This window comes from Chinchilla lanigera, unplaced genomic scaffold, assembly GCF_000276665.1.
Source record: "Chinchilla lanigera isolate Chin_1 unplaced genomic scaffold, ChiLan1.0 scaffold00098, whole genome shotgun sequence".
Classification (NCBI taxonomy): Eukaryota; Metazoa; Chordata; class Mammalia; order Rodentia; family Chinchillidae; genus Chinchilla; species Chinchilla lanigera.
In genome coordinates, this window is record NW_004955499.1 from 4,240,204 (window position 1) to 4,266,086 (window position 25,883).

At 38.9% G+C, this 25,883-nt stretch overlaps 1 protein-coding gene across 5 annotated transcripts in view; it reads right to left on the minus strand.

The window, feature by feature from the left end:
- The window catches only part of Nlgn4x (neuroligin 4, X-linked), a 395,672-nt gene that overhangs the window by 288,250 nt on the left and 81,539 nt on the right, over positions 1–25,883 (minus strand). For all 5 annotated transcript variants that reach the window (XM_013505622.1, XM_013505623.1, XM_013505625.1 and 2 more), the window contains one exon: positions 19,512–20,311. In XM_013505622.1, coding sequence (XP_013361076.1) covers positions 19,512–19,998 — 487 coding nt within the window. In that variant the 5' untranslated portion in view covers positions 19,999–20,311. The remainder of the gene's footprint in view (positions 1–19,511; positions 20,312–25,883) is intronic.

Genomic DNA, 25,883 nt, shown 5'->3' on the forward strand with positions numbered 1-25,883 from the left:
TTTCCGTGAAAGACAAGACAGGACACCTCTTAGACATGGAGGGCTACATGGTTCCTGCAGCAGTTACTCAGTTCTGCTACTCAATCTGAAATCAGCCTTGTCAGATCCACAAATAAATGACGGTCACTGTGTTCCATTAAGCCCTTTGGCAAAACCAGGCAGCAGCAAGAGTGATGTACTTTATGCGATGTACTGTGCACCCTTCTTTGGTAACAGGCTAAGCACTTGCAGCTAAGTACTTGACCTTGCTTGGCTTCTCTGTTTTCATAAAATCAAATTAGTCTAGATTTTCTGCAACTCACTGGATGACTGTGCAATTAATCAAGCTTAAAGACTCGACTTTCAGATGGTACTGTGCTCACCAGACTTCAGATTCGCTGCTGTTCCGACTTTTAAAAGATTCACAGCTAAGACAGTCCATCTTCCAGGCCTCAGCTCTGAGGATGCTCTTGTCTTTACCTGAAATGCCCCTGCCTCCCAATCACCTGCTCAGGACTCATTCTTTCAATATGTCCTTGGTGCACCATTACTCCCTGAATCTGGGACACATGTTCCTGGCAGGTGTTCGCATCTCTCCCCAGATAGCTGTATCATACTCAGCGGAGAGTTCAGTTTGTTGTGACTCTTCCCGTATATGGTCAGCAGAAGAAAGGGTAGAACTACATTTGCAAAAATAGAGAAGAAAGAGACTGGAGACCCATAATCCCCTTGAAGGGTATGGCCTCAGTTATCTAAAACTTACCATTAGGCCTCACCTTTTAAAAGATTCCACCATGTACAAAAATGCCAAGCTGGGAGGAAAGCCTCCAATGTGGATTTGGGGCACAGTGGTGGAAGGGGCATTTGTGAGCCCCAAAGAAGGAATCTTAACAATGAACACAGTGAAAACCAGTGCAATCAGAATAGTAATGGTGTTGCCTTGGAGGGACAGACTTGCCTAAGAATCAAAGGCCAGTTCCTACCATCAAATGGAGACCTGGAATCGGCTTATACTGTAACAGAGCAGTCCAGGAAGTGGAAGGAAGCAAACGAAGATCAGTTACCACCCCTTGATCCTGCAGAGGTCTTTAAAGGAAAGCGGGAGAGCAACCCGAAAGACGTTTGCCTGCTGCCTGATCATGCAACTATCTGTACAATTTCTTTCAGCTAAAAACTTGGGCTGAAATCTGTGCACATTCATGTCCACTTTCCCCAGATCAACTCTGTAAATTGACTCACACACTAAACCTTTCGCTGGAACTCTTAGAAGAAATGGCAGGCACAGCATGATATAGCTGGCTCTAAACAGCCTCAGCCATGTGCAGTCATGATTTCCATCTGCAGCTCCAGCTCCTGGTGTCTCAGATTTGTTGCTGCCGCATAGCTACCAGACCCAGGAGGCTCTGAGGAAAGTATTTCCCAATGTACAGCTGCCTGCATAATGTCTCAGTAGCAATGTCCTCATCGGTCAGAGGTTCCAATTACTATATTAGTAGCTATCACTAAGAGGTCTATGTGCTTACAAAACAAGTGCTAAGCAAGCTTTCCCATTTCCCAAAATCCAGATATTCCTTTGTAAGTGAAAATAGCTCAATCTCTTAGTTAGTGTAACATAGGCCAAGTTCATTTTCTGTTCTGCGAATACAGTCATTCATTAACATTTGGTTATTATTTATAATATCACTAATGACCTGAATATGAGCAGCCGGGGAGTGCTTGCCCTTGAGATTTCCTTTGAAAAACTATCCTTTCTGTATCTCCCTAGTGCTAGATTCAATTGGATTTGCCCATCCATTCTACAATCCAACAATATGCACCAAACACAGGATTGCAGGTATCTCTTTTCTCTACAAAGACAAATTGGTTTAGAGTTGAAATGTGACCCAAAGTGGGTCACATCGAGCTTCCTCTTTAGTCTCACTATTCTACTGTGATCTCATGAATGATGCCACGATGAAAGAGCAGCCACCATCTTTGCCACACATAGAGACAACCTACCTGGGGAGCAAGCCAACACAGAAGGATGGAGCAAAGCACCAAGTTAGTATTGGCCACGGTTAGATGGGAGGACAGCATTTTGAAGCCACTTAGCAATTTCTAAAATTCTGAGTAAGTTCAGAGAGTGAATATATATGTCCCCTTATGTGAATTTAGCGTGAATCTCTTTCATTTGTCACCATGTCATATTCAATAATTATAACTGTTGGGTCTCAAAATATACTTCCCTCCCACACATGGATGTGGTATTTGCATTAGAATGGATGTGGTTTTAGTATGGATGTGGTGTTTCGATTAGAATATAGCCATTATTTAAAACCTACCTGTTTTGCCTGTGATGACACATTAGTGATCAATGGCTGCACACTTAGTTCCAACTTAATGGCTTCAAACAGCACATTCATTTTTAAAAAGTGTCTGTGTATTAGGATTCTAGGTGTGACTTTAAGTGGGCCATCTGTCTTAGTGGACTTTTATGAGTCCACCACTGTTGGCCACAGCTGAGATTCAATCTGAAATCTGAAGGTCTTAGTCACTTTCTAATCAGTAGGAAGAAATACCTTACAGCGTCAAATTGAAGGTTTATTTTGCTTCAGAGTTTCACCCATGCCTGGCTAGCTCCAAGGAAGAAAAAAGATGGCAGAATGGCGTGGTGCAGGGAAAGCAGCTCACATCATGGCAGGCCAGAAGCCAAGAGCAACGCAAGGAACCAGGAAAGGAGGTTAACTTTTCAGGTCATGTCATGCCCCAGTGACCAGCCTCTAACCTAGCTTCACTTTCTACCAGGACACAAGCTATGAACTCACTGATTAATTAACCCACCGATTAGTAATGGGCTGCCAGGATCCAAAAACCTTCCAAACACATGAGAGCTTGGGATGATCTTTTAAACTGAAACCATAACATTGAAGGATTAGAGAAGATCCTATTCCAAGCTCACTGGCAGGATTCAAGTCCCTGTTGCCACATACACTTCGTGCCTCTGCTCCTTGTACTGTTGGGCAGAAGCAGCTCTTAGATTGCCTCTTTCATCTCTCCAACATGGCTGTTTGCTCCATCAAACCATGGAAACTAAGAAAACTTTAGAAAGGGTAAAACAGCAAAAAGCAAGTTACAAATTTAAATAACCCAACTGTGGAAGCAATGTCCCATTGTTGCTGACAAATGCCATCGTTGAGAAGCAGGTCCAAGATCTTGCCTACATTCAAAGGTGAAAGTCGACATGGAAAACTAACAACTTTTTCAGTTGAAACATCTTTACCTTGGGGCAGTAGAAATCAAGATTTATTTATGTGATAAGCAAACGGATAGCCTGGGGATGAAGCAGTATTATAAGGGTTTCTCCCAGGAGAAGTGGGAACTGTCAGGAGATGATAGGGAACAGGAAGAAAGATCAGATCTATTCTATCTCTGCGTCTCTTCAACGTACACAGGCAGAAAATTTATAATGCATACGGGGGTAGATTCCTAGCACTATGGTAGCAAGCACAAACTAGGTGGATTAAACAATATATTTTTACAGTGGAATTTCCATGACGTATACGGAAAGTGTTCTCTGACAATAAAACTCAGGTCTCCCCCAATGTAAGAGCTTTATATTTTTGGGGCTAATTCCACCTCCATTCAGCCAAAAGGTAGCCCACTGTACTTCAAAAGAAGCACGTTATTTTTATCTCAGAACTGTACAGCAATTAGTGCACAAGCTGTTCTATTTATATACAGGCTTCCCTCAAAACTTTAGTATTTTGGGCAAAAGCACAGAGCGAACGTGTTTCTGGTCTGATTGCTGCTGATTAGTGTTGTACTTGGAGAATTGTACACAGAAATCAGGCAGATAACCACCAACAGCTTTGTCCTGGGGCATGTAGCAAGCAGAGGTAATCCATATTCCTTTATTTTCATTAATACTGTAAAATATATACAATACTATACCAGCATGTAATTCCTCACTCAATATATATGAGCCAAGAGGATAACACATTTGTGACAAAATTCTATCATGAACTCCAGCTGTACCCATGATATACAGTGTGAAAAAAGGGAACAAAGCCATGACTAACATGGGCAGTAAGATCTATTTTGCTCTTCTAAGACCTTCACAGAGGAATCCAATGGTAGCCTCACTGAGGGCAGCTAGAAAGGCTCCCAAAGCAACTTGCAAGAAGGTGCTTACAAAAGACTACCTGGAAGGAACATGAGATCACGCCCTTTGAGATTTCGAGGCACCATAGTGGGAGAGGGAGAAAACATTCAGAAATGTCTGCACTGTGCAGGTGGAGATTGCTCAGGCAAAGATCCCCCACTGTTTCTCACAGTGAAATGAGCCTTTCACAGAGCTACAAACACATCCACTGGCCTGCTTTACAGAAGCGTAATTTCTGTGACTATTGGCCCATTTATGTCTTTCATGCACTCAGGTACAGAGAAAAGGCAGGCATTCATCTGAAAATGCTCTGAGACTTCAATGATTTTATGTTTTACAGGGATATGTGATCTTAGAAGACCACAGTTGTGCTGAATGAGTTGGAATGCAAGAGAGAATGCTTCATTTCCACTGACAGGATTAAAGGGTTAACGACCAGGGGAACACTGAGGGACCAGGGCTGTATCTCAGCGGCACAGCATCTGCCTGGAAAGTGCAAGGTCCTGAGTTTGATTGCCAGTTCAAAAAAATATGTTTTTTGAATGAGTTTGGGTTCAGTCACCTCCCCAGCCAACATTCCTCTTCATTTAAATGTTTTCTAGTACTATCATTGATAATCGCATTGGTTGCATCATTCACAGCTAGGCAAATTTTCAGTATCACATTCAGTAGAGCAAAATCTTTCAAATCGTAGGTATTACATATATAAATGTAGATATACAAAGATATAGATAACAGGTACACATATAAATGTAGGTATAGATGGAAAGATGATAGAGATGCAGACAATGGAGAAGGTGGGGACAGAGACAGAGATAGAGAGATAGAGATAGAGATAAATAGAGATAGAGGTAGATGTAGATAGAGATAGAGGTAGAGATAGAGATGATAGAAATACAGAGATAGAGATAGAGATAGAGACAGAGACAGAGACAGAGACAGAGATAGACAGAGGTAGTGAGGTATTACTAAATCTCTGCGGAAGGCTCCACAAAAATTAAATAGAAGAGCCAGCTCACTAATTGTTGTGTAGTTCTAGGAAAGCAACAAATTGCTTCTTTTTAAATACAGTGGGTGAACATTTTGTTGAATAGAGTAGGAATTATCTCCAAAATATTAATCAGTTCCATGAGGGGCGACCCATTCCTGTAATCTTGGCAGGCTGAGGATCTCAAGTTGGAGCGCAACCTGGACAACTTAGCAATTAAGCAAGACTGTGCTTCAAAATTAAAAAAAAAAAAATATGAAAAACTAAATGTGAAAATGAAAAGGGGCTGGGGACGCAGCTTCATAGGAAAAGCCCTAAATTCCATATGGAGTACGGCAGAAAAAATATGAATATATGTAGTGTTATTTTCTACACAATTTATAAAATGCAAACCCCCTTATAAAATATACTGTAGTTCATTCAGTTGGATGTCAGTGATCTCACTGTAGCTCCAATGGAAAATATTATTTAACTTTATATCTTTTAAAACATATTAATATTCTACTTTTTAACTTAAATCATTTTTACTTTCATCATTAATATCTTTATGTGATTTCATTAACTCGTCTGGATTAATGAATTACATATGGAGTATTGCAAAGTATTTTATTAGATAAGAAAAATTCTGGGGAAACTGAAAGCTTTTAGGTTAATGACTTAAATTACAGGCAAGAAAATATGTGAATTTGAGAACAATGAACCGTTATATCTTCTGATTAAACATGGTGGCATCGTCTGCTAAAATGAATCATATGCAGTTGAATTCCTTCCAATGGAATTTCAAATATGAATTATCCAATGTCAAAATGTAAAAACGCAAAAATACCCCAGTTAAATTATGCGATCAATGTACCCCTCAAGAGTTCTGTCAAACTTTCAAATCTCCCGCATGTCACACATTTTATGTCTTGGTGCAGCTAAAGAAACAATCAACAGAAGGCTTAGTCCCTGGAGCCCTTCGAACAATCCCAGACTACTTGGTGGTGACTGATTCCTTTAAGAAAATTAAGTGCAATTGTGTCTCAGGCTATCTTGTTCTTCAGCCTATTGTGAAGACAAAGTGTCTAAGGTTAGATAACTTACAAGGAATGGAGAATTACATAGCTCAGAGTTCTGCAGGCTGGAAAAGCCAAGAACTGGTGCTGCTGTCTGCTTGACACCTGGAGAGGTAATACTCGCTGTATGCTACTCAGGAGAAGGCACTGATGATTACATGGGTCCAGAAAGTTTTCTCAGAACTCTTCCTCTGGTGATATTTACACAGTAATACAACAGTGCATACACCAATGCCCAACTTAATCAATACAAAGTCACCAAGTGCATAAAATCAAAAGGGATTTTTTTTCCCATCTTCACCACATCATCTAATCCTAACCCTGGCTCAAGGGACCCACCTCAAAATCCCGTGAACATATGACTTTATACACGTACCTTCCCATCCATGAAATTCAGAGGGGCACATTCACGCCATAGCCCAAGACAGTGGGCCTCCTTTCCTTCCCAAGAATGGGTTTATATTCTTTTGTTTTCACATGTGCTGGCTGTGATAAATATAAACAAGACGTATTCCTTCCTAATCATTAATCATGTCAACTAAAAGGACTTTGCATGTAAAAAGGTGTGGGAGACAGAAGGAAACATACAGAATGCACGTTACAAGTAGTGGGGCAGTCAATTAATTGGCTTGAGTTGGGGATAAATCAATGCAAAACACATAAAGGGTTGTTAGCTACTATTGAATGTGTGTGCTTTGGGGTTGAGTGACTGATTATGAAAGAGAGGCTGCTGATGCAGAATGAAGTTAAAGGCAGCAGTTTTAAGGAGGATGGAAGTGAGTGATTATGAAGGCACGATTTTCATAGCTTGGTGAAAACCATTACAAAAGCTCTACCCTTGAGATAAGGAGGCACCTTCTGAACTCTGCTCTCACGGTAGGAGGAGCTCTCCCTAGGGCAAACTTGAAGAACATATGCACCGTGAAGGAGCCAGAATCCAAGAGTAGTCTGTGTAAGTTACTCAGGATACTGGGAACTTCAACGAGGATTCGACTAAGGAGTTGGTCACATGGTTTAGAACTTGATTTTCTCCCCAAACTGTAACTCATTGGACCTCAACTGAATTGGAGGTATCTCTGCTCTAGTTTTCACCCAACACCACACACATCCACACTCACGCACACACACACACACACACACTCACACTGGTTACACTTACACAGTAATACCACAGCCCATACACCAATGCCCAGCTTAACTAATACAAAGTCACTGGTTACGTAAAATCAAAAGGGGTGTTTTTCCCATGCTTTTCTTATCTGTCACCATTTTCTAATTTGTAGAAAGGCATCCTCAAGACCCGATACCAGATTAAAATAATAAGGTGGAGAGTGCACTGTCTCATCATCATTTTATATTAATAGTAGTTCCTCTAAGAATAGATCACTCTGGGGTTTATGTCTGGTTCCTTTGTCTTTATATGTGCTATGTGGTTTCATGGTTTGATTTATTTATTGAGAGCTGCTATTTTTTTCTTTGGGGTGACAGAGATTGAATGTGGGGTCTTCATGCTGAGGTACATTTCCAGCCTTTCTTTCTGTTTCTCTCTCTCTTCCTCCATCCCTCCCTTCCTCTCCTTTCTTTTTCCTCTTTCTTTCTTTCCTCCTTTCCTCTTTCTTTCTTTCTTTCTTTCTTTCTTTCTTTCTTTCTTTCTTTCTTTCTTTCTTTCTTTCTTTCCTTCTTTCCTTCTTTCCTTCTTTCCTTCCTTCTTTCTTTCTCTCTCAAGCCTTCCTAATTTGCTAAGTTATCAAAAACAGTTCCAACTTACGATCCTCCTGCCTCAGGTTCCCAGAGTGCTGAGATTAGAGGCGTTTACCAGCAAGCCCAGGTAAGAGTTGCTATTGTGTGTGCTATAAATCCTCAAATGTCTGCAGATGTGCACCTCACAGGTGGACACATTGCCTTCACTTTCGTTGCTATTGGCTGTCAGAGCATAAAGAGGAGGAATTCTTCATCATCAAGGAGATGATGTCAGACTAACTCATTATGACATCACAATGGTTTAGGAAAAGAAACCCAACAGACCATGATCAGAAGGGCTTAACCCCAGTCCATGGTTTCTGGCAAAGAAAGAACTTACTTCTCCAAAGCAAGGTATGTAATGAGATCAACTTTAAATAAGCATAGTGTGAAAGTCATAGGGGCACACAGGTATTTTCTGCTGTAATCATTTTATATAGGGTGACTGATCTCTGAATCACTGTAATTCTAAGGAAACATTTAGAGGATTTTAAATAGTAATACTGTAACCTTACTGGTTGAGGAGGGTGACGATTTAAACTTTGAATGATTTGGCTAAAAGAATATGGAGTATAAATGACAATCCCAAACGAATCTTACTGAGAATGAAATTATGATGCACTCTGTGAAGCCAAAACTTGGACAACAAGTAAATAATGAGCTAATTGTTGAAAACATACAAGAATTCTAGGAGCCTAATTTACCCTTAAAGTTTCTATTTTGGGTGGTTTTTAAGAAAAATGTCTCATCATATGCACTGCATAACAACATAGACCTTTATTCCGTGCTAGATAATTCAGCTTCATTCAAATTATGTAACAAATCTACACTGCAATCTTAATGAAACTGAATTAAATTTCATGTAATGGTACAATAACAATTCATGACACAGTTTTTCTTAATGATTCATGTAGGCATTATTCACACTAAGCAAATCATATTATTCTTAACATAGTTAAATTTGAAAAACCTCAAAGAGATTATCACACTACATTCATACCTGTGGAAACTTTCCGCACTATGAGAAAGACACATGTTATCAGAAATCCACTTCAAATTTCACAGTGTTTGCTAAAATATGAACTACTTCCCAATTAAGCTATGTCAGGAAGATCTTTATTTGATAATCATTCATAATTGTCTTTATTCATAAGCTATGTCTGCACAGTGTCAAATATTCAACTAAAGGAAGAGAAGTTGAACAGTCTAATTTTTTTACACAACATTCTGTTGATGGCCCCAAACATCTGTCTCCCTGTCGGGAATATAGTCAGCTTTTAATTTACATTTTGCTGCTATGTACATACCATCGAACTAGTTTTGAGTAGACCAAAAGAGAAATGAAATTAACTCCTGGTGAGTAATTTCAGAATAAAAAGCTCAGGGTCCCTACATTTCCCCCTTTCAAAGCACCCCTGCTGGAAATAAACTTTAATATTTTCTTGACAGTTCATTATCCATACAGAGTGCTAAAAAATCCTGTGAGAACTCAGGCTCCAAAAGATTAATATTAGGAAATCAAAAACAATATTACTCTGTTCCTTTGAAAAATTAAGGAGAAAATAAAAGATAATGGGACACAGAAAGATAGATCTTTTCCAAATGGGAAGGGGATCAAGAGCTGCAGCAAGAGGGAAGGAAGAAAGGGAACAGGAATAGAAAAAGAATTAAGATGTTTTATGAACACGTACAACACCCCTGGCAGAATGTAAACACTGTGTTCTGTAAACATGCTGTGATAAAAATGAAAATTAAAAGAAATTAAATGCACATAAATAAATAAAATAAAAATGCTAATCCCCCCAATACGCTTTTATTAAAACAACAACAACAAAAGTCAGACACGATGCTTCCTTGATCTCATTACTTACCTATCCACTACTGCAATAAACAGTTTCTTCACAGACTATTGATGTGTTTTCTGCACTGGATTAGTAAATATGTTAGCCCCTTTAAGTCCATGAAATTTGTCTCATATTTTCTGTTTCTTTTCTCTACTGGCACTTAGTTATTTAAGTAACTAAGAACAGATTGCAGAGTACATACAGTATGAGAATTTTTACCTTAAGCCTCCACGCCCATCTCTATTTGACACTCGGGAAAGTAAGGCTCAGTGAAGTCAGCTCAGTGCCACAAAATCACAGAGGTGGTACCAAGCAAACTGCTCTTGCCACTCTGGAAAGCAATCTTTGGTCATTCCCCGCAGCCAAGGGCAGGAAACAAAGAAATGTACTTTAGATGAAGCCAGAGAATCACTTGTTCAAGACAAGGCAGAGGGGGAAAGAGGGAATCCAAAGGGATAAGAGAAGAGTAGGCCTGAGCAGGAAAATAGGACATTGAGAGCTACAGCTGCCATGGAAGTGAAATTCTACAGTGAAACCATAAGAAGAGAGAGTAATCTGGGTATCTTGCTGCCTGCAATTCAATGCCAGCATCTCTGGGAATCCTTTCCTGGAAAAACGTCTTCATTAGTAAAGGGCTTCTGGGATGTGGGAAAAGAGAAGAGAAAGAAGGAGAAATTTTGTATGTATGTATATACAGGATAGATAACATGGTTGTTCTTCTATCTGCTGTTTCTATGCTGAAAGAAACTGTCAGTGAGTCTTTTGTTGACCAGTATTGCATGTCTATATCTGTTTTCATGAGAAGCCACTTTGAAGATATCAATGTGTAATACAACCACCATTGTTAATTCCCTACCACTTTGTTTGTAACTCTGTATTGTCTGTACTGTGCTTGTGATATGTTGTAAAATGTTGTATGTCTGTTAATGTTTCCCTCCTTTTATCTTTAAAATAAAAAAAAAAAAAAAAAAGAAAAACGTCTTCATTGTTTTTCAATGTCAAATAGGGTCATCCATTGAATTTGATATTTTGCATGATTTCACCTAACATGGACAGCATGGCTTGGGTATCTCCCTTACAGAGCTGATTTTCAACTCACCCCAGATAGGAGCCCTTATTTTCTCCCTGATATGCCTGAAGAAAGCAAGGTTGTAAGTGCCTAGAGTTATTAAGACAAGAGTGTCTCTCACTAGCAATTCTTGAGAAAGAATGGGGAAAACACATTATAATCTCAGAATGATTAGAAAGGAAATCAGAAGGTGCCAAATACTTCTGTTTACAGAAGTGGTATATACCTTATTATGAATTTTGGGTAGTATTAAACTATTGCCATGGTGAAAAATCGGCATATTACAGTTCTGAAGGGTATCGTACCCAGGTGTCGTGAGAACTCTCAAGGGAAGTGATTTACCTTGATTTTCCAACCACCTCCACTCATTCACGCCGGAGACTCTCCCATCCCTCCAAGCCAGCAATGACCGGTTTTGTCATTTTCCACATTGTTCCACTATGAACCTAAGTGTTTCTTTGGATTTTACATGAATGAATCTTTGTTATTACAGTGGGCTCACAAGAGGAATCCAGGATACATTCTTCTTCTTTTAAGCTCAGTTGGTGAGCACACACAATTCCATCAGCAACCTTAAGTGTCTCCTACCACTTGAAGCTCTTTTTCAAGTCCTAGTATCAAGAGGAGTGTGTAAAGTAATTTGCAAATGTTGTAAAGATTAAAAATTGGGCCTTGGTGCAGGCCCAGTAGCCTGGCAAGTGCCTATGTCTCCAAATTAAGCATTTCTTGTATTTAATAAAACCCAAAATGCCTGGAATATATTAATGCTGGAAAATATTTTGTGTTTGGTAATGGGGGGAAATTGTTCCTGCTCATCACCCACAACCTGTCATGAGGAATGTCCCTCCTTCATCTGGTTCCACCCATCTGCTGTCATCAGGAAAAACTCAATTTTACCCACTCTTTTTTGTATGGTCTGGGTGGAGGTTTTTGAGGCAAAGAACCAAATCAAAACTCTTCCCTGGGATTTTTCCATGTTGAATGAGGAAACGCTACCTCAGCAGTGATTTTGAAAGTGATATAGTGGCCGGGGATATACTTCAGCGGCACAGCACATGCCTGGCAAGAGCGAGGTCCTGAGTTCTATTCTCAGTAACCATCCCTTGTCGTAAAAAATGATATGGGATGTTTCCTCTCAGCAAACAAGCACAGATGTTTCCTTAGTTTACCACATAGATGTGAGTCATTTCCAGAGGAAAGCAAAGAACCAGACATAAAGATCTGTGTTCTTTTTCAACTTTTTGGTAGCATTTAGGGGGTGTGATCAAAAACTAAAATGGTTACTGATTACACTTAAAAAAGTTACAAAAAAGGCCACATAGCCATGAATCCCACATATCATACACACTGTAGCTTCAAACACACTTATCCCATCGTTGTTGCCACTTTCTGAAGCAGGTCTGGAAGTCCTTTTTTCATGAAGGTCTTGAGTTGCACTGTCATGGCTGTCTTCATGTCCTCAGTGGATTCAAAAGTTTGAATTTTCCTGAATACTTTGAAGTTATCCATGGGCCAACAGCTGTGTGGCCAGCTCAAGTGAATAAGGTGGATGAGGACACTGTCATTTTCTCTGAGCCCTGGCCAGCACACAACAGCAGCACTCAGTATATTTTCATTTTAAAAAGAGAAAGAAAACCCGCTAAAAACAATACAGAATTTCTAAACGAGGTGAGAGGAAATTAACAATGGTTATTACATTGCATATTGTTATCTTTAAAGTAGTTGCTGAGATGAGCAGACACAGACAGAAAAGACTGGTCAAACAATATAAGCACTAACTGTTCCTTTGAATGAACTAATAGAAATTAGTAGTACAATCATCTTAGCTATCTTGTGCATGCATGCATATCTTTATTCCCTTCCTTCTTTTCTCTTTTCCCCGATACCAGGTGTTCTGTCCTTTTGAGAAATTTCTTTCCCTTCCACATTAGATTTGATCACACCTAGTAATTACACCCCTGAAAAAGGAATCTCAAAGCTGATTCACGAAATGATAGAAATAATAGGAACTGTGTTCAAAGTGAGGGAATATTTCGAGAGAGATCCATTGCAGTGTATCTTTGACTATACAATAATTTGTTAATTGAACTTTCACCACATATTGCAATCACATCTTCTATCTCTATAAAGCTGTACAGTTATCACCCCCTTCTGATCTGCTTTCACAATATTTTGTACTACATTTCATTTTTTTCTTTCTTTTTCTTTCTATCTTTTTGAGATAGTGTTTCACTATGCAGTTAAGAGTGCTCTTGAATTCACTTTGTAGCCCAGGCTGGCCTCGCACTCCAGCGACTGTACTGCCTCAGCCTCCCAAGTGCTCGGATTACAGGCATGCAGCATCACTCCTGGGCTATACTTTGATTTAGTATTCCATTGTCTGATAGAGAACCATTCCGCTTTCAACAAGCCCCTCCCTTGTAATCACGCAGCCGCACTGCATCTTTAGTAGAGGGCTCACTGTACAGTAGGGGTCTCTGACCCTTTAAATGACTGTGAAATGTCATTTAATGTCACCCTGAAATGACTGTGCCCAGCTTTGTGGAGAGGGAGACTTCTACTCAGTTATTCATGGGCCACAACCGTTAGGGACCCCGGCTCTAGAAGGTGTTAGTATCAAGAGTCCCTGAGGATGCAAAAGCATTCCTGATACGGCACAGTGAGAATGCAAACAAAACTGCACCTCAAACCCACAACTAACAGGGCATGCAGTTACAATGGCACTTTCAACACCAACCTGATTGACGCTCCCAGATTTTTGCGGTCACATTTTCCATTTTTCACATCACCTTCTGATGCATGCCTTCCAAATCCACTGTGTCCTTTAGGGCACAACCCGGTTATGGGTTAGGTCAAGTTATCTGGGAAACAGTTTCCCTCCAAACTTTCACAAAGCTCTTTGTTCCTTAACAAGGATGCTTCCGGTTCCTGACCTGTGAGTTTGATTATTGTGCCTGTGACCAAATGAAGGGCTGGCTAATAGATAGCTGAGTGTCTGTGGGCGTGTTTCTAGATGATGATTGGCATGTAGGACAGCAAACCGAGTGAGGAAGTCCTGCCCTAATTGTGAGAAGCACCATCCAATAGGACTGCAGTCCATAAGGCTTAAAAGGGAAAGGAGCAGGAAGTAAGGCTGCACTTGTAATCTTGATTCTGCCTGCTTTCCTTCGGCCATCTCTTATGCACATCATACTTCAGTTTTACGCTACAGAATCATGCCAACAAGTCTGCAGGAAGCTGGTAGACCTTTAGTCTCAACCTGGAGCTCCCTGATTCCACTTTCAGCTTACTGGAATAAATAGCTCCTGGATAATCTGTCTATCCATTGTGCAGACAGACACTGTAGACTCTCTTGCCCCTGATCTTGCTGTCTACCTGGTAAATCCCTTTGTTTAACCACACATGCGTTTTATTCTAATAAACATATATTTATTTTTTATTTCTGTGTTCCTCTATGGAACCTGAAACTACATAGAGCTACTTCCTGGAGGTTGCTGTCTAAATCTTCTATATTTCATTTCAGTGCTGCAGACTTTCACTGACTAGTTCTTAGAGACTTTTTGCCTGAGATATAGTATTGAAAATGTCAGATGCTGCTTCTAAGGAATAAGATGGGAGTGATAACATGCATTTGATCACTGTGTCTTTAACATGTTTTATTTTAATTGAATTGCTGGCAAAAATAGAATTTCACATCTGTAGAAACGATAATGGTGTTTGTTGTTATTGTCCTACATGGAAGGGAGAAAGATAATGTCTTTCACTCATATTTGATTTTTAAAATATTTTCTCTTAATTTTACTCTCATAGGAGAGAACAGAAGAGTTGCTGCTTTGTAGAAATGTTTAAAGGACAAGACTTAAGATATACATCCAAGTGCATGTGTATAAAACTGGCACTTTGGGAGGATGGGGTAAGACTATCCCAAGTTTCAGCCCAAAATGAGGAAATACATATTTCATGCCACCATGGCTTAGACAGTAGTCAACTGTTTCTATGAGCTCCCTAAAGCATCTTGGGAAATTCTTTGACTTTTTCTCTTCCACTCAATACTCCGAAAGATATCTTGCCTGGTATTTCATTCAAATATGTCAGATATTTCCCCTTTATTTTCCAACACCACTTCCAAGTAATATTAAAAATTTTCTTTCAGAAGTTGATTTTTTCAATAGCTGATAAACAATATCAAAGTTCACACTAAAAACTTGGGTATTTCAACAGCTATTTTTTTCTACATTTATCTACCTCTTGAGTGAGAGAAATCATGAATGCCAACGGCATTGCCTCATATAAGAAGTAATGTTAATATATGGTTTTTTATATCAAATTTGGATTCCTGACTTGGCTTTCACAATGTCTAATCAACTGACATAGCCACAAACATATTCTGCTATACTCCCTCAAAATAGTTTCATCTGTGTCTCTCTATCTACCTCTGTCTGTCTCTCTCTCTGTTTCTCTCTCACACATGCACACAATCACACACACATGCACACACAAACACATACAGCCTCCATGTAGATATGTAGATCCTGGTTTCATCGTTGCTTTTTAACAATAAAATCTTCATTTATCATACTATAAACCCTGATTGGATTGAGTGATCCTAAATTTATTCAAACATGTATCAAAAGCTTTAATGTACCATTCAAAATCAGTTAATTAGTCTGTCATTTGGACCTCACAGAAAAATGAGTATTCCATGAGAATGCAAATAAATGGATAGCACTTGTAAGGTAGGAGATTGTGAAGGAGAAAGCCTAATTTTAATAGATCATAATATAAACATACTAATAAACACAATTCCAGCAAGACCTGGTTTGTTGTAAAAAAAAGCTTAAATTTTCATGTTATTGCCTGCTAGATGTGCTGTTTTTTGGTAGAAAATTCCCATAGTCTATATTCAAAAAGTGATTGAAATTGATTTGTGTTGATTAAGTCCATCTAATAAATTACATATGTATTCTATGGCAAAAAGAAAGAGGTATAACATTATTCTGGTTTTTACAGAAAAAAAATACATGTTTCATAAAACTATCATGCAGCAAAAATGGAGAAACCACATCTAGAATTCATAAAGGAGGCAAAAAAACAATAAGTCTCAAAAATAAAAGGGTCAATCAAATAATGGGTAATTGAAATAAGTAGGTAACTTCTCAAAGGAAAAAATAAAAATGGCCAAAAATACATGAAAAAATATTCAGCAGGCTGGCTATTACAAACTTGTGAAGTGAAATAATATTACATCTCACTCCAGGAAGAATAGCTACCATCAAAAACTCAAAGAAAAATTTAAAACTTCGTGTGCAGTTGTGGGGGAACCTCTACATTATTGGTAGGATGTAAATGAGTACAGTCACTATGGAAATCAGTATAAAGATCCTCAGAAAAACTAAAAATAGAAATTCTATTTGACTGAGCTCTACCTCTTCTGGGAATTTTCCCAAAAAACTTACAGATGGGATTCACAGTGATCCTTGTGTATCCATGCATAAAGCAGCACAATTTGCAACATGTATATCTTGAAAAATATACCTCTTTATGTTAATAGGTACATTTAAAAGAAAAACAGAAAAAGAGATAAAGAAAAACACATAAACATTAAGGACAAACAGATGAAGAAAATATAGTATTTATAAAGCACAGAATATTACTTTGTGGTAAAAATGATAAATTGGAACCATTTATAGGAAAAATGATGCATCTTGGTATGATAATATTAAGTGAAATAAATCAGACAACATAGATTAAGTGTTATGTGGTTTCTCTTGTGTAAAAAAAACCCAAAGTATATGTAATTTAAAGACCAAAATAAAAGTTGGATGACTGCAAAAAGGAAGACAAACTTTAATTTTTTTTTCTGGTACCGGGAATTGAACTGACAACCTTGCGCTTGCCAGGCAAGTGCTGTGCCACTGAGCTAAATCCCCAGCCCAAAGATAAACTGAGAAGACAGGAAGGAACTTCGGCGTTTAGGATAGGTGGGAGGGAGAGGGAAAGGAAAGAGAAGTGATCAGGGTGGGATCTGTATACGTACCATTTCCCCACAATGAATGTACTTATTATATACTGCAAATCTATGTTAATAAAACATTTAAAATTACGTCCAACAACTTTCCTCAAGTATGTTATATATTTTCATTGTACATAATTAACTGATTAAAGTCTATATTTGCATTTTTAATGTATCTGCATAGTACACAGAAATAGAAATATCTTGAGCTAAATAGATCAAGGCAGAAGAAGTTGATGCTGGAGCATCAAAGTGAAATTGTGAAGTGCACATATCCTATATTCCTATATTGTGGTCTGTATTGTACAATACAAACGGTATGAATGAGGTCATTGCTTTTAAGGAAAATCATCATGACACCAAAATTCTCAAGTGGTTTTTTCTATGTGCTCACTTATTCAGTTAGGAAATAATAGGTAATTAATACCCAAACCCCTCATTCATTGTCAAATTGGTATAATTAAGAAAAAAAAATAAATTACTGAACTAGTAGTTTGATGGAGGATGATTCTTTGTGCAAACACACCAGCATATACAGCTTTGAACCCTCTCCAGAAAATGCCAGTGTTTGCATACATATTGTGGGTAGATCAATTCTGCTTTTTTTCAGTTGCTGTTCGATTTCTGATTTTCTGTTAAAAACCTACATGCTGATTGCCTTGTAAAGCCTAGAGGAATTCTAAAACAAGTGGAAATTGGGTTATTAATAAATTGATATTGTGTTTTTTTCTTTCCCATTAGATAGCATTTTTTCTTTTTCTTATTGCCTTGATTTCAATTCAATACTCAATCACAAGGAAATGGGAAAAAAGGGTTCATTCCAGGTTTCAGGCCACACAATTTTGCACACCCATGGCTGGGTGATCAGAATGTCCATTGATTTGTCTTCCCAGGTGGTCTGCTGTACACCAGCTTCTGTATTAAGAATCATGCCTCCTCTTTGAACAGTCTCCCTGTTTCCAAGTTTGGCGCTATATAATGGCAAGATCAAATATATCAGGAACACAACCCATGTGCTATGAAAGCAATTTAAATTCTCTGCTCTTGTGTTGCAGTATATCACTTCCCCCACCCAACTCTTGTCCTTCCCCCTTTTTGGTTCCTATTTGCAACCTTGGAGTGGATCAGAACTGGTGGCCTCCCAAATGAGGACTCTAATTGGTTTTGACTACTTCCCCCCTTTTCTCACAGGAGGACAAAGCAACTACTCAGAGACTGCTTTGCAGCCAGGGAGCTTGGCAAAGTACTTGGAAAGATGGCATCCAATATTATCTGAATTCCTTGCATCATGCTAAGACCTAGACTTTACATGATAATTGTGTGTTCTGCCACCATAACTGCAGGGCAGCATGCCAGTGAGCAGGCACACAAGGAAGCATCATTCTTTAATTTCTTTCTGTGGGTTCTCCTCTGTGATACCAATAGCACTCAGGTCTGTCTGTCTGTTTCCTGACACCCTCTGTAGACTTTGCTTTCAGCACTTACATGCAGAAAGAAGGAATATGGCAGGAGTCATACGACATGGCGAATCATGAAATAAATGGAGTTTCTTACTTCAGGCTTTCAACCAAATCTAACTGAAATACATTGTCCAGGGATTGAATGATTAAAAAAAAAGAGAGGGGGAAAAATGTATCCATAAAAAATGCAAAGGAAGTACTCAAGTTTCTGTGGTAACTACAACTGTCATGCTGATGAGCAATCACCTTTAGTTTCCACAAGTTTTCATTGTCTGTTTTTTTTTTCCTTATCTAAAATGACACACATTAAAAGGAACTGAGAAATGTGACATCGTTCATATCGACTCTGTGAAAATTTTGATTTGAAATCGTCACCCATGAAGATATACAAATTGCTCTAGCCTCAGATGAATGGAATGTTTTGAAATATTTAAAAAGATTTTTATTGCTATTTTATAAAAAAGGCAAAGGAGTATTTCTGCAAGCACACGCATTATGATGATGCATCTGGTCTCCCTTGAGTACACACCTTTGCTGTTTCATTAGAGTGAATATTAAAAGAAAATGACACCAAAATTTAGGTTAACAACATGGATCCTAGAGAATGCAATCCAATTACTATTTTTCAATATTTGTTTGGGATGTTAAAACAATCAGTTTACCTTCCCTTTCAAGACTCAATAAATACACAAATGAATAAATAAATAAATAAACTAAAATATTAAGTCCTTAAGACAGAACCATTTATTTTCCCTCTCAAGATGCAATAAGTAACTGAATAATTAAATGTCCTAACGTTGTAAATCTTTGATTAGAAGGAAATTTTCCTGATGTCTGTCAATTTTCAAACTTGAGAATTATATGTGCTTCATTCCATCATTTTATAGATTGGTTACTTTAGGGATGATTCAGGTATACGCCTATTACACTGCACATGTCCCTACCGATTAAATCAACAATAAAACCTTACAGCCATGTGAAGACAATCAACCAAAATAATTCAAGTCCGTAGTTCTAGTTTTCTTCCTCCACGTCAAACATATTAATGTTGCTGTGATACTACGTTGAGAATTGCAAACCAAAATAAAACAAACAAAAGAACAAATAAATAAATGAGTTAAAGATAACATCACCATGCACCAGATATTATGCAGGCTACCCGGCGAATCTGCCACCCAGCAGAACTGAGCTAGCTGCCTTACTATTTCAGGGAAGCACTTACCATCTTCCGTGGGAACGTAGATGTTTAAGTAGAGGCAGTCTTCGTTCTGATCTTGTACGTAAGTCATCAAGGTATCCAAATTGGCTGTAAACCAGATAGGCAGCATGTCATGCAACAAAGACCTCTCGTCCAGATGTTGGGGGCACACAGCTGCAAACTGAGTAGCATTTCGAATCCCTGTCCATGAGGACGGGGGTTCCGGAGGCTGGAACCGCCTCTCTCCAGTGGGAGGCGAGGCATAGGGCACCCCCAAATATTGCTCCACGGGACCCAGAATCTCATTGGGTAGTGGTGTTCTTAGGCCCCGGATTTTCCCGTAATTTGTGTTGACAACCGGGTAATAGGCCTGGCTGTCAATCACCGTGAACTTGACGGCTAGAGCTGTTATCCACAGGAGCACGTTGGAGTTGACCATGACGCAGACGGGAGTGCAGAACAGCGGGAGCCATAAGAGTCCCTTGGGCCTCGACATTGTTCTCCTCCACATCCGCAGGTGTCCAAGGGGGAGGACTCCAAAGAAGAGAAGCTGCGAATGAGGCCAGAGACTGGGGGCAGAGGGGTGTCCAGGGAGCAGAAGACCCAGGAGCTGTGGAGCACGAGGAGGACTGCTCTCCAAATGCTCATAGACGGAGCTGCATGTTAGGAAGCAGCAAGGCGCTTCACCTGGCAATCCATGGCTAGAGAGGACCCCTCTCTAATCTTGCAACCAGATGCCACCAACTGCAACACTTCCGGGAGGAAGCAGTGACCGTGCAACACCTCCCAGGGACAAGAACTCTTTATGGAAACTCCAAAGCAGCCTAGAAGGAAAAGAGAACAGACAGAATCATGAAGCCAAAGTAGCCAGCGTCTGGCACCCTGGCTGTCTATGCCATGCAAGTCACTAGAAGCTTTCTGACATTCATAGCTAATGGCGAATTTGAGTAGAAGACAGCAAGGTTAGTCATTTTTGCTATTTACCCTATCTCTTAGAACAGTGCTTAATGTTTAAGAAAATATGCAACAAGATCTTGTTCGGTGGAGTCCCAAAAGTTACACGCTTTCCACTGATAATTGTAAAGATTCACTCCAGTTTACTATAGTGTATAAGATTACTTAATCAATAGGCACATGTGCCAAAAGTAGAGTTTTTGCAATATTCAAGGAAATTGTCCTTTCTCTCTCAGGGAAATATGCACAGGTCCATGAAGACTTATCCAGTGTAGGGAAAATGGAAACATACATTAGAGCCAAACTTGATTCCTTGAGTTGTTAATATTTATCAGATATCACAAAATGCGGATCATTTATTGGAAAGCGTGGAAGCTTTGGGCATTAGTGCACATTGGTCTGTTTAATTTAATGTCTAGGTAGTACATTGCATTGAGTCTCAGCTTTCAAAACATTCAATAAGATAGCTCATTTCATTCTTATTTCATTTTTGAGGCTGGGTCGCACTATGCTCCCCAATCTAGACTGAAAGTTGAGACCCTACTGCCTCAGCCTCCCTAGTAGCTGAGATTGCAGGCCTGTACCATCACATCAGGTAACATGGTGCGCTTCAAGCACATCTTGAGGAGTCTGTCAGTTGATGGCAATCATGACTAAAAGTATTGATACTGGCATCTGTATATGACTTCACACTTCAATGGTACATTCTTCGTGCTGCAGCTCTGTCAAAAGCAGGTGCTACCCTGGCATGGCCTTCTGTGGCAGTTTTGCTCTAAAATATCCTGCCAGCCTGGTGCGGCGGCACGTGCCTGTAATCCCAGCACTCTGGAGGCAGAGGCTGGAGGATCACTGCGAGTTTGAAGCCAGCCTGGGGTTACAAAGTGAGTTCAAGATCAGCCAACTTGAACTGCAGAATGAGGCGCTGTCTCAAAAAGACAAGTTAAACAATAAAAGAATAAAATGCCCACCCAAATTCTCATATGCCTGCAAGGCGGTTGGATCACTGGGTCGTTTTACTCATCAATGCAGTCCACTGCTGATTAGGTCAGTAGCTGAATGTGCTGGTTCAGCATAGACCCTGGTCAGAAGACTTTGTTTGCTCCGGGGTGACCTCCAAGGGTGTATCTCCCTCCCCGGCTGCTTGCTCCCCGCTCTGCTTCCTGGCTGATGTGATGTGAACAGCTCTCTCCCATTGTGATTCCACCATGCTATTTCTGCCGTGGAGCCAACGCCCATGGAGTGAGGCTGTGAGCCCAAACACGCCTTCTCTCACTTACGTAGTGACTGTTGCACATTGTATCTCAGTGACAGGAAAGTGACCAAGACACCTCCTATTGGGCCCAGCAAAGGGTGAACATTCAAAGTCTCACCTCTCCCAGCTATCCCCCTGCTGGGTATTTTCCCAGAAGATCTAAAAACATCATATCACAGTGATGTATGTGCACCTATGTTCATAGCAGCACAATTTGTAATTGCTAAATTGTGGAAGCAACCCAAATGTCCATCCACCGAGGATTGGATAAGAAAATTGTGGTACTTTTATATAATGGAATATTACTCAGCTGTAAAGAAAGATAAACTCGAGTCTTTTATAGGTAAATGGTCACAACTAGAGACCATACTCATAAGTGAAATAAATCAAACATATATGTGCAAGCACTGCATTGTCTCACTAGTGTAAAACCTGAAGGAGTTAATTTAAACTAGGAGGTATGATAGACATTGTGAATTGATAGGAAAGCACTCAAAGGTAAAGGGCAACTGGGATGTGGGAAAAGAGAAGGAAAAGAAGGAGAAAGTTTGTATGTATGTACATGCAGGATAGTCAACATGGCTGTTCTACTGTCTTCTATTTCTTTGCTGAAAGAAACTGTCAGTGAGTTCTTGGTTGATTAGCTTTCCATGCCTATGTCTGTTTTCATGAGAAACCACTTTGAAGATATCAATATGTAATACAGCAAGCATTGTTAATTTCCTGCCACTTTGTTTGTAACTCCGTACTGTCTGTACTGTTCCTTTACTATTTTGTAAAATGTTGTCTGTCTGTTAACATTTTCCTCCTTTTATTTTTAAAATAAAAATAAAAAAAAACAAAGTCTCACCTCGACCATTTATCTATACATACATTCGAGTAGCCCCAGATAAATCACTGTCCTTAGAGCAATGAAGAATATTACACATCAGCAGACAGTATGGTAAATGATATTGTAGGGATTATAAGGACAGAGGATATTTCATCAGATGTTGCAAAGAAATACCTGTAAAAATAGTACTCACCAACTCAGACAATAGACACACATGTTTACCAGTATGCTGTAGAGGGACACACATGTTTACCAGAGTATTACTACACTAGGCTGTGAGTACATGTGGAATATATCAAAAAACTATAGTTCTAAAAACTAAAAATATATCAGAGCTGGATCTGTCAAGGAACCCTCATGCCACTGGGGGACATCCTATAGTTTATAGCATACAGAGCAAAGCAAATCAGAATTGAATGCAAAGGCACTAAAATCCTGGATTGTTACTTGGAAAATGACTAATAGCGTTCCACCAAATGGCTCATTTATATGTTTGCTTCTGTCACTGAATTTTCCTATATACAACACTTGGTTGTCTGCCAGGCAGTGATCCAATTTCTGAATAATTAAGAAACAGACAAGAGCAAGAAGGAGGTAATGACATATGTGGAGGCTTGTTTTCCTGAAATCCTGCCTGCGTTTAAACTGTTGTTCCTTTTTGTTTCCGCAGCCTTCCTTCATGAAAGAGGAAACGTCATTTACTTTAGTCTGGCCTGACTTAAAATTTGGGTCCTGGGTCCAGCAATGCTTTGCTTATGATCGGAGGGAACTGTTTACACCTCCGTGGACCTTCACAGCAGCAAGTGGCACCATATGCAAAGGGCACATAACATGAGATATTCAAACATACTGAGGGTTGGAAAACAGTGATCTGGTCAAAAGACAGTTGCTTAGATGGACACAATTTAAAGCTCTATTTCTGCCAAAAATTGGTGTTGAGTGGGCTTTAAAACAGCTAATTCAAAGTCTTTGTGTCGGGGCTGGGGATTTCGCTCAGCGGCAAAGCGCCTGCCCGGCAAATGGAAGGTTGTGAGTTCGGTTCCCGATACTGGAGAGAAACCAAAAACAAAACAAAAAACAAAAAACAAAGTCTTTGGGTCTCACTTCACTTATATGTTTAAAGTTTCTGGGGATGAAATGAGAAAGTATAGCCAAATTACCACATGATACTAGGAACAGGGAATTCATTCAGTGTAGACTTTAGTAGGAACATTTCTCCAAGTGGCCATTAAATAGCCAATTTTATCCACTCTTTATGTTCCTTAACTTAACAGGGATGAGAATATCTGCAAGGCACGGAGGGTTTATGACAGACCAAGCTGGGGGACACTAAGAAAGATTTCATGCTTGGAGTTGTATGACCATGTTCTATATAATTCTGTCTCTCCACCAGGTTCTCAGCAACAGTGGTAGATTATAAACCAGGTGTTATTAAGAAGCGGGGCCCTGAATTTCTTCACACTTACAAGATCTATATCAGGCATTCATAAGGTGTGCATGCTAAGCCCTCTACTTTTTTTATAAATTTGCTTATATTTCTAAATCAGCTAATTTACATGTATGTAATATCATCTAAAGCCTAGTGTAAAAAAATAAATAAATAAAAATGAAATAAAATTTAAAAAATAAGTGCAGTGTTTCACAATACCTGCACCACTGACATTTTAAACTATATCATTCATTCTTTGTTGTATGGTCTCTCTCCTTTGCCTTGTGGAGTTCTGGGTCGCAAATCTGGCCCCTACCTAGGAGGTACGCAGAGCAAACACTTTGAATAAATGAAAAAGGTTTAGATATTATTAAATGAACACTGGAGGACAAAACAACCTCATGATGAGAACCACAGATTCAAGAAGTCAAGGAAGGGATTCTCATGGTCATCTAAATGATTACAACTCCACTTTGATTTAAAGATTGTAATAAACTCTGTGTACACGGGCATATGAGTTTTTATGCTCATGTATATATGCCACATTCAACACTCACCAACACTCAGATTTTCAGCATTGTAAGAAATTTTGATCTGTGAAAGTAACACAATTAGTTGGGTCTCGTCATCATTAAATAATCATGGACATGTAACCAGCAAACATATCCTTGGAAGCAAAGGAAATAAGATCTACTGTGTGAGTTTCACAAACTGGAAAGTGTTTTCTGGGAGCTTAACTGCTATAGAGAGAGAAATAAGATAGACAGATATAGAAAGATAGATGATAGATAATTAGATAGATAGATAGATGATGGATAGATAGATAGATAGATAGATAGGCAAATAGATGATAAATACAGGATAGATAATAGATACATAGATGACAGGATAGATAGATGGTAAATGGATAGATAGATAGATACACACATACATACATACATAGATACATAGATACATACATAGATACATAGATAGATACATACATACATAGATACATACATAGATGATAGATACAGAGATGATAGATAACAGATACATAGATGAGAGATGATAGATAGATAGATGCTAGATAAATAGGTAGGAAGGTGGACAGATGGATGGCTGGATTGATGGATGGGTGGATAAATGGGATAATAGAGAATAGGTAGATAGATAGATGGATGGATAGATAAATAGAGGAATGATAGATACATAGATTCACACATAAATACATAAATATATTGATATATAGACAGATAGGAGGATGGACAGATGTATGGATGGATTGATGGATGGAAGGATGGATAAATGGGAGAAGAGATAGATAGGTAGATAGATAGATGATAGATAGATAATAGATACACATATACATACATAGATTAGATAGATATAGATAGATACACAGATAGAAGTAGACAAGATAAATAACAGGTAATTTAGATGTGGAGAGATAAGTAATACACAGATGCAAAATGAAAAATACTGTAGAGATGATAAGACATAATGTAGATATAGATGAATTTTAATTTAGATGTAAATTTTTAATTTTTGCAAAAGATACATTTTCAATTTTGATAGAAATGAAAAAGTGGACATGACTAGAAGAGACCAAATTTGGAAGACCAAATTCTAATGAATAAAACATTTAATGAGAATGGACTCAGTATTTGGGCGTGACAATAGATTGAGAGTATGTTTGCTCTGCAAAACTTACTCAAATTAGTGACAACTCAGAATGGGATTTCAACTTGATTTACAACTGAGTTGGGGAATTTGGGATGATTCTCAGCAGGGCCATTGTTCTGTCTGAGGTGACAGCTAACAGAAAGCTCAAATTCTTCAGGATTGTCAGAATGGAAATTATTAGAAATAAAAACTGCAATAACCTCAGCCCTAAAGAATGCATCATTTTAATTGAGATTGGTTAAATTTTAAGATGTGCATTGAAGA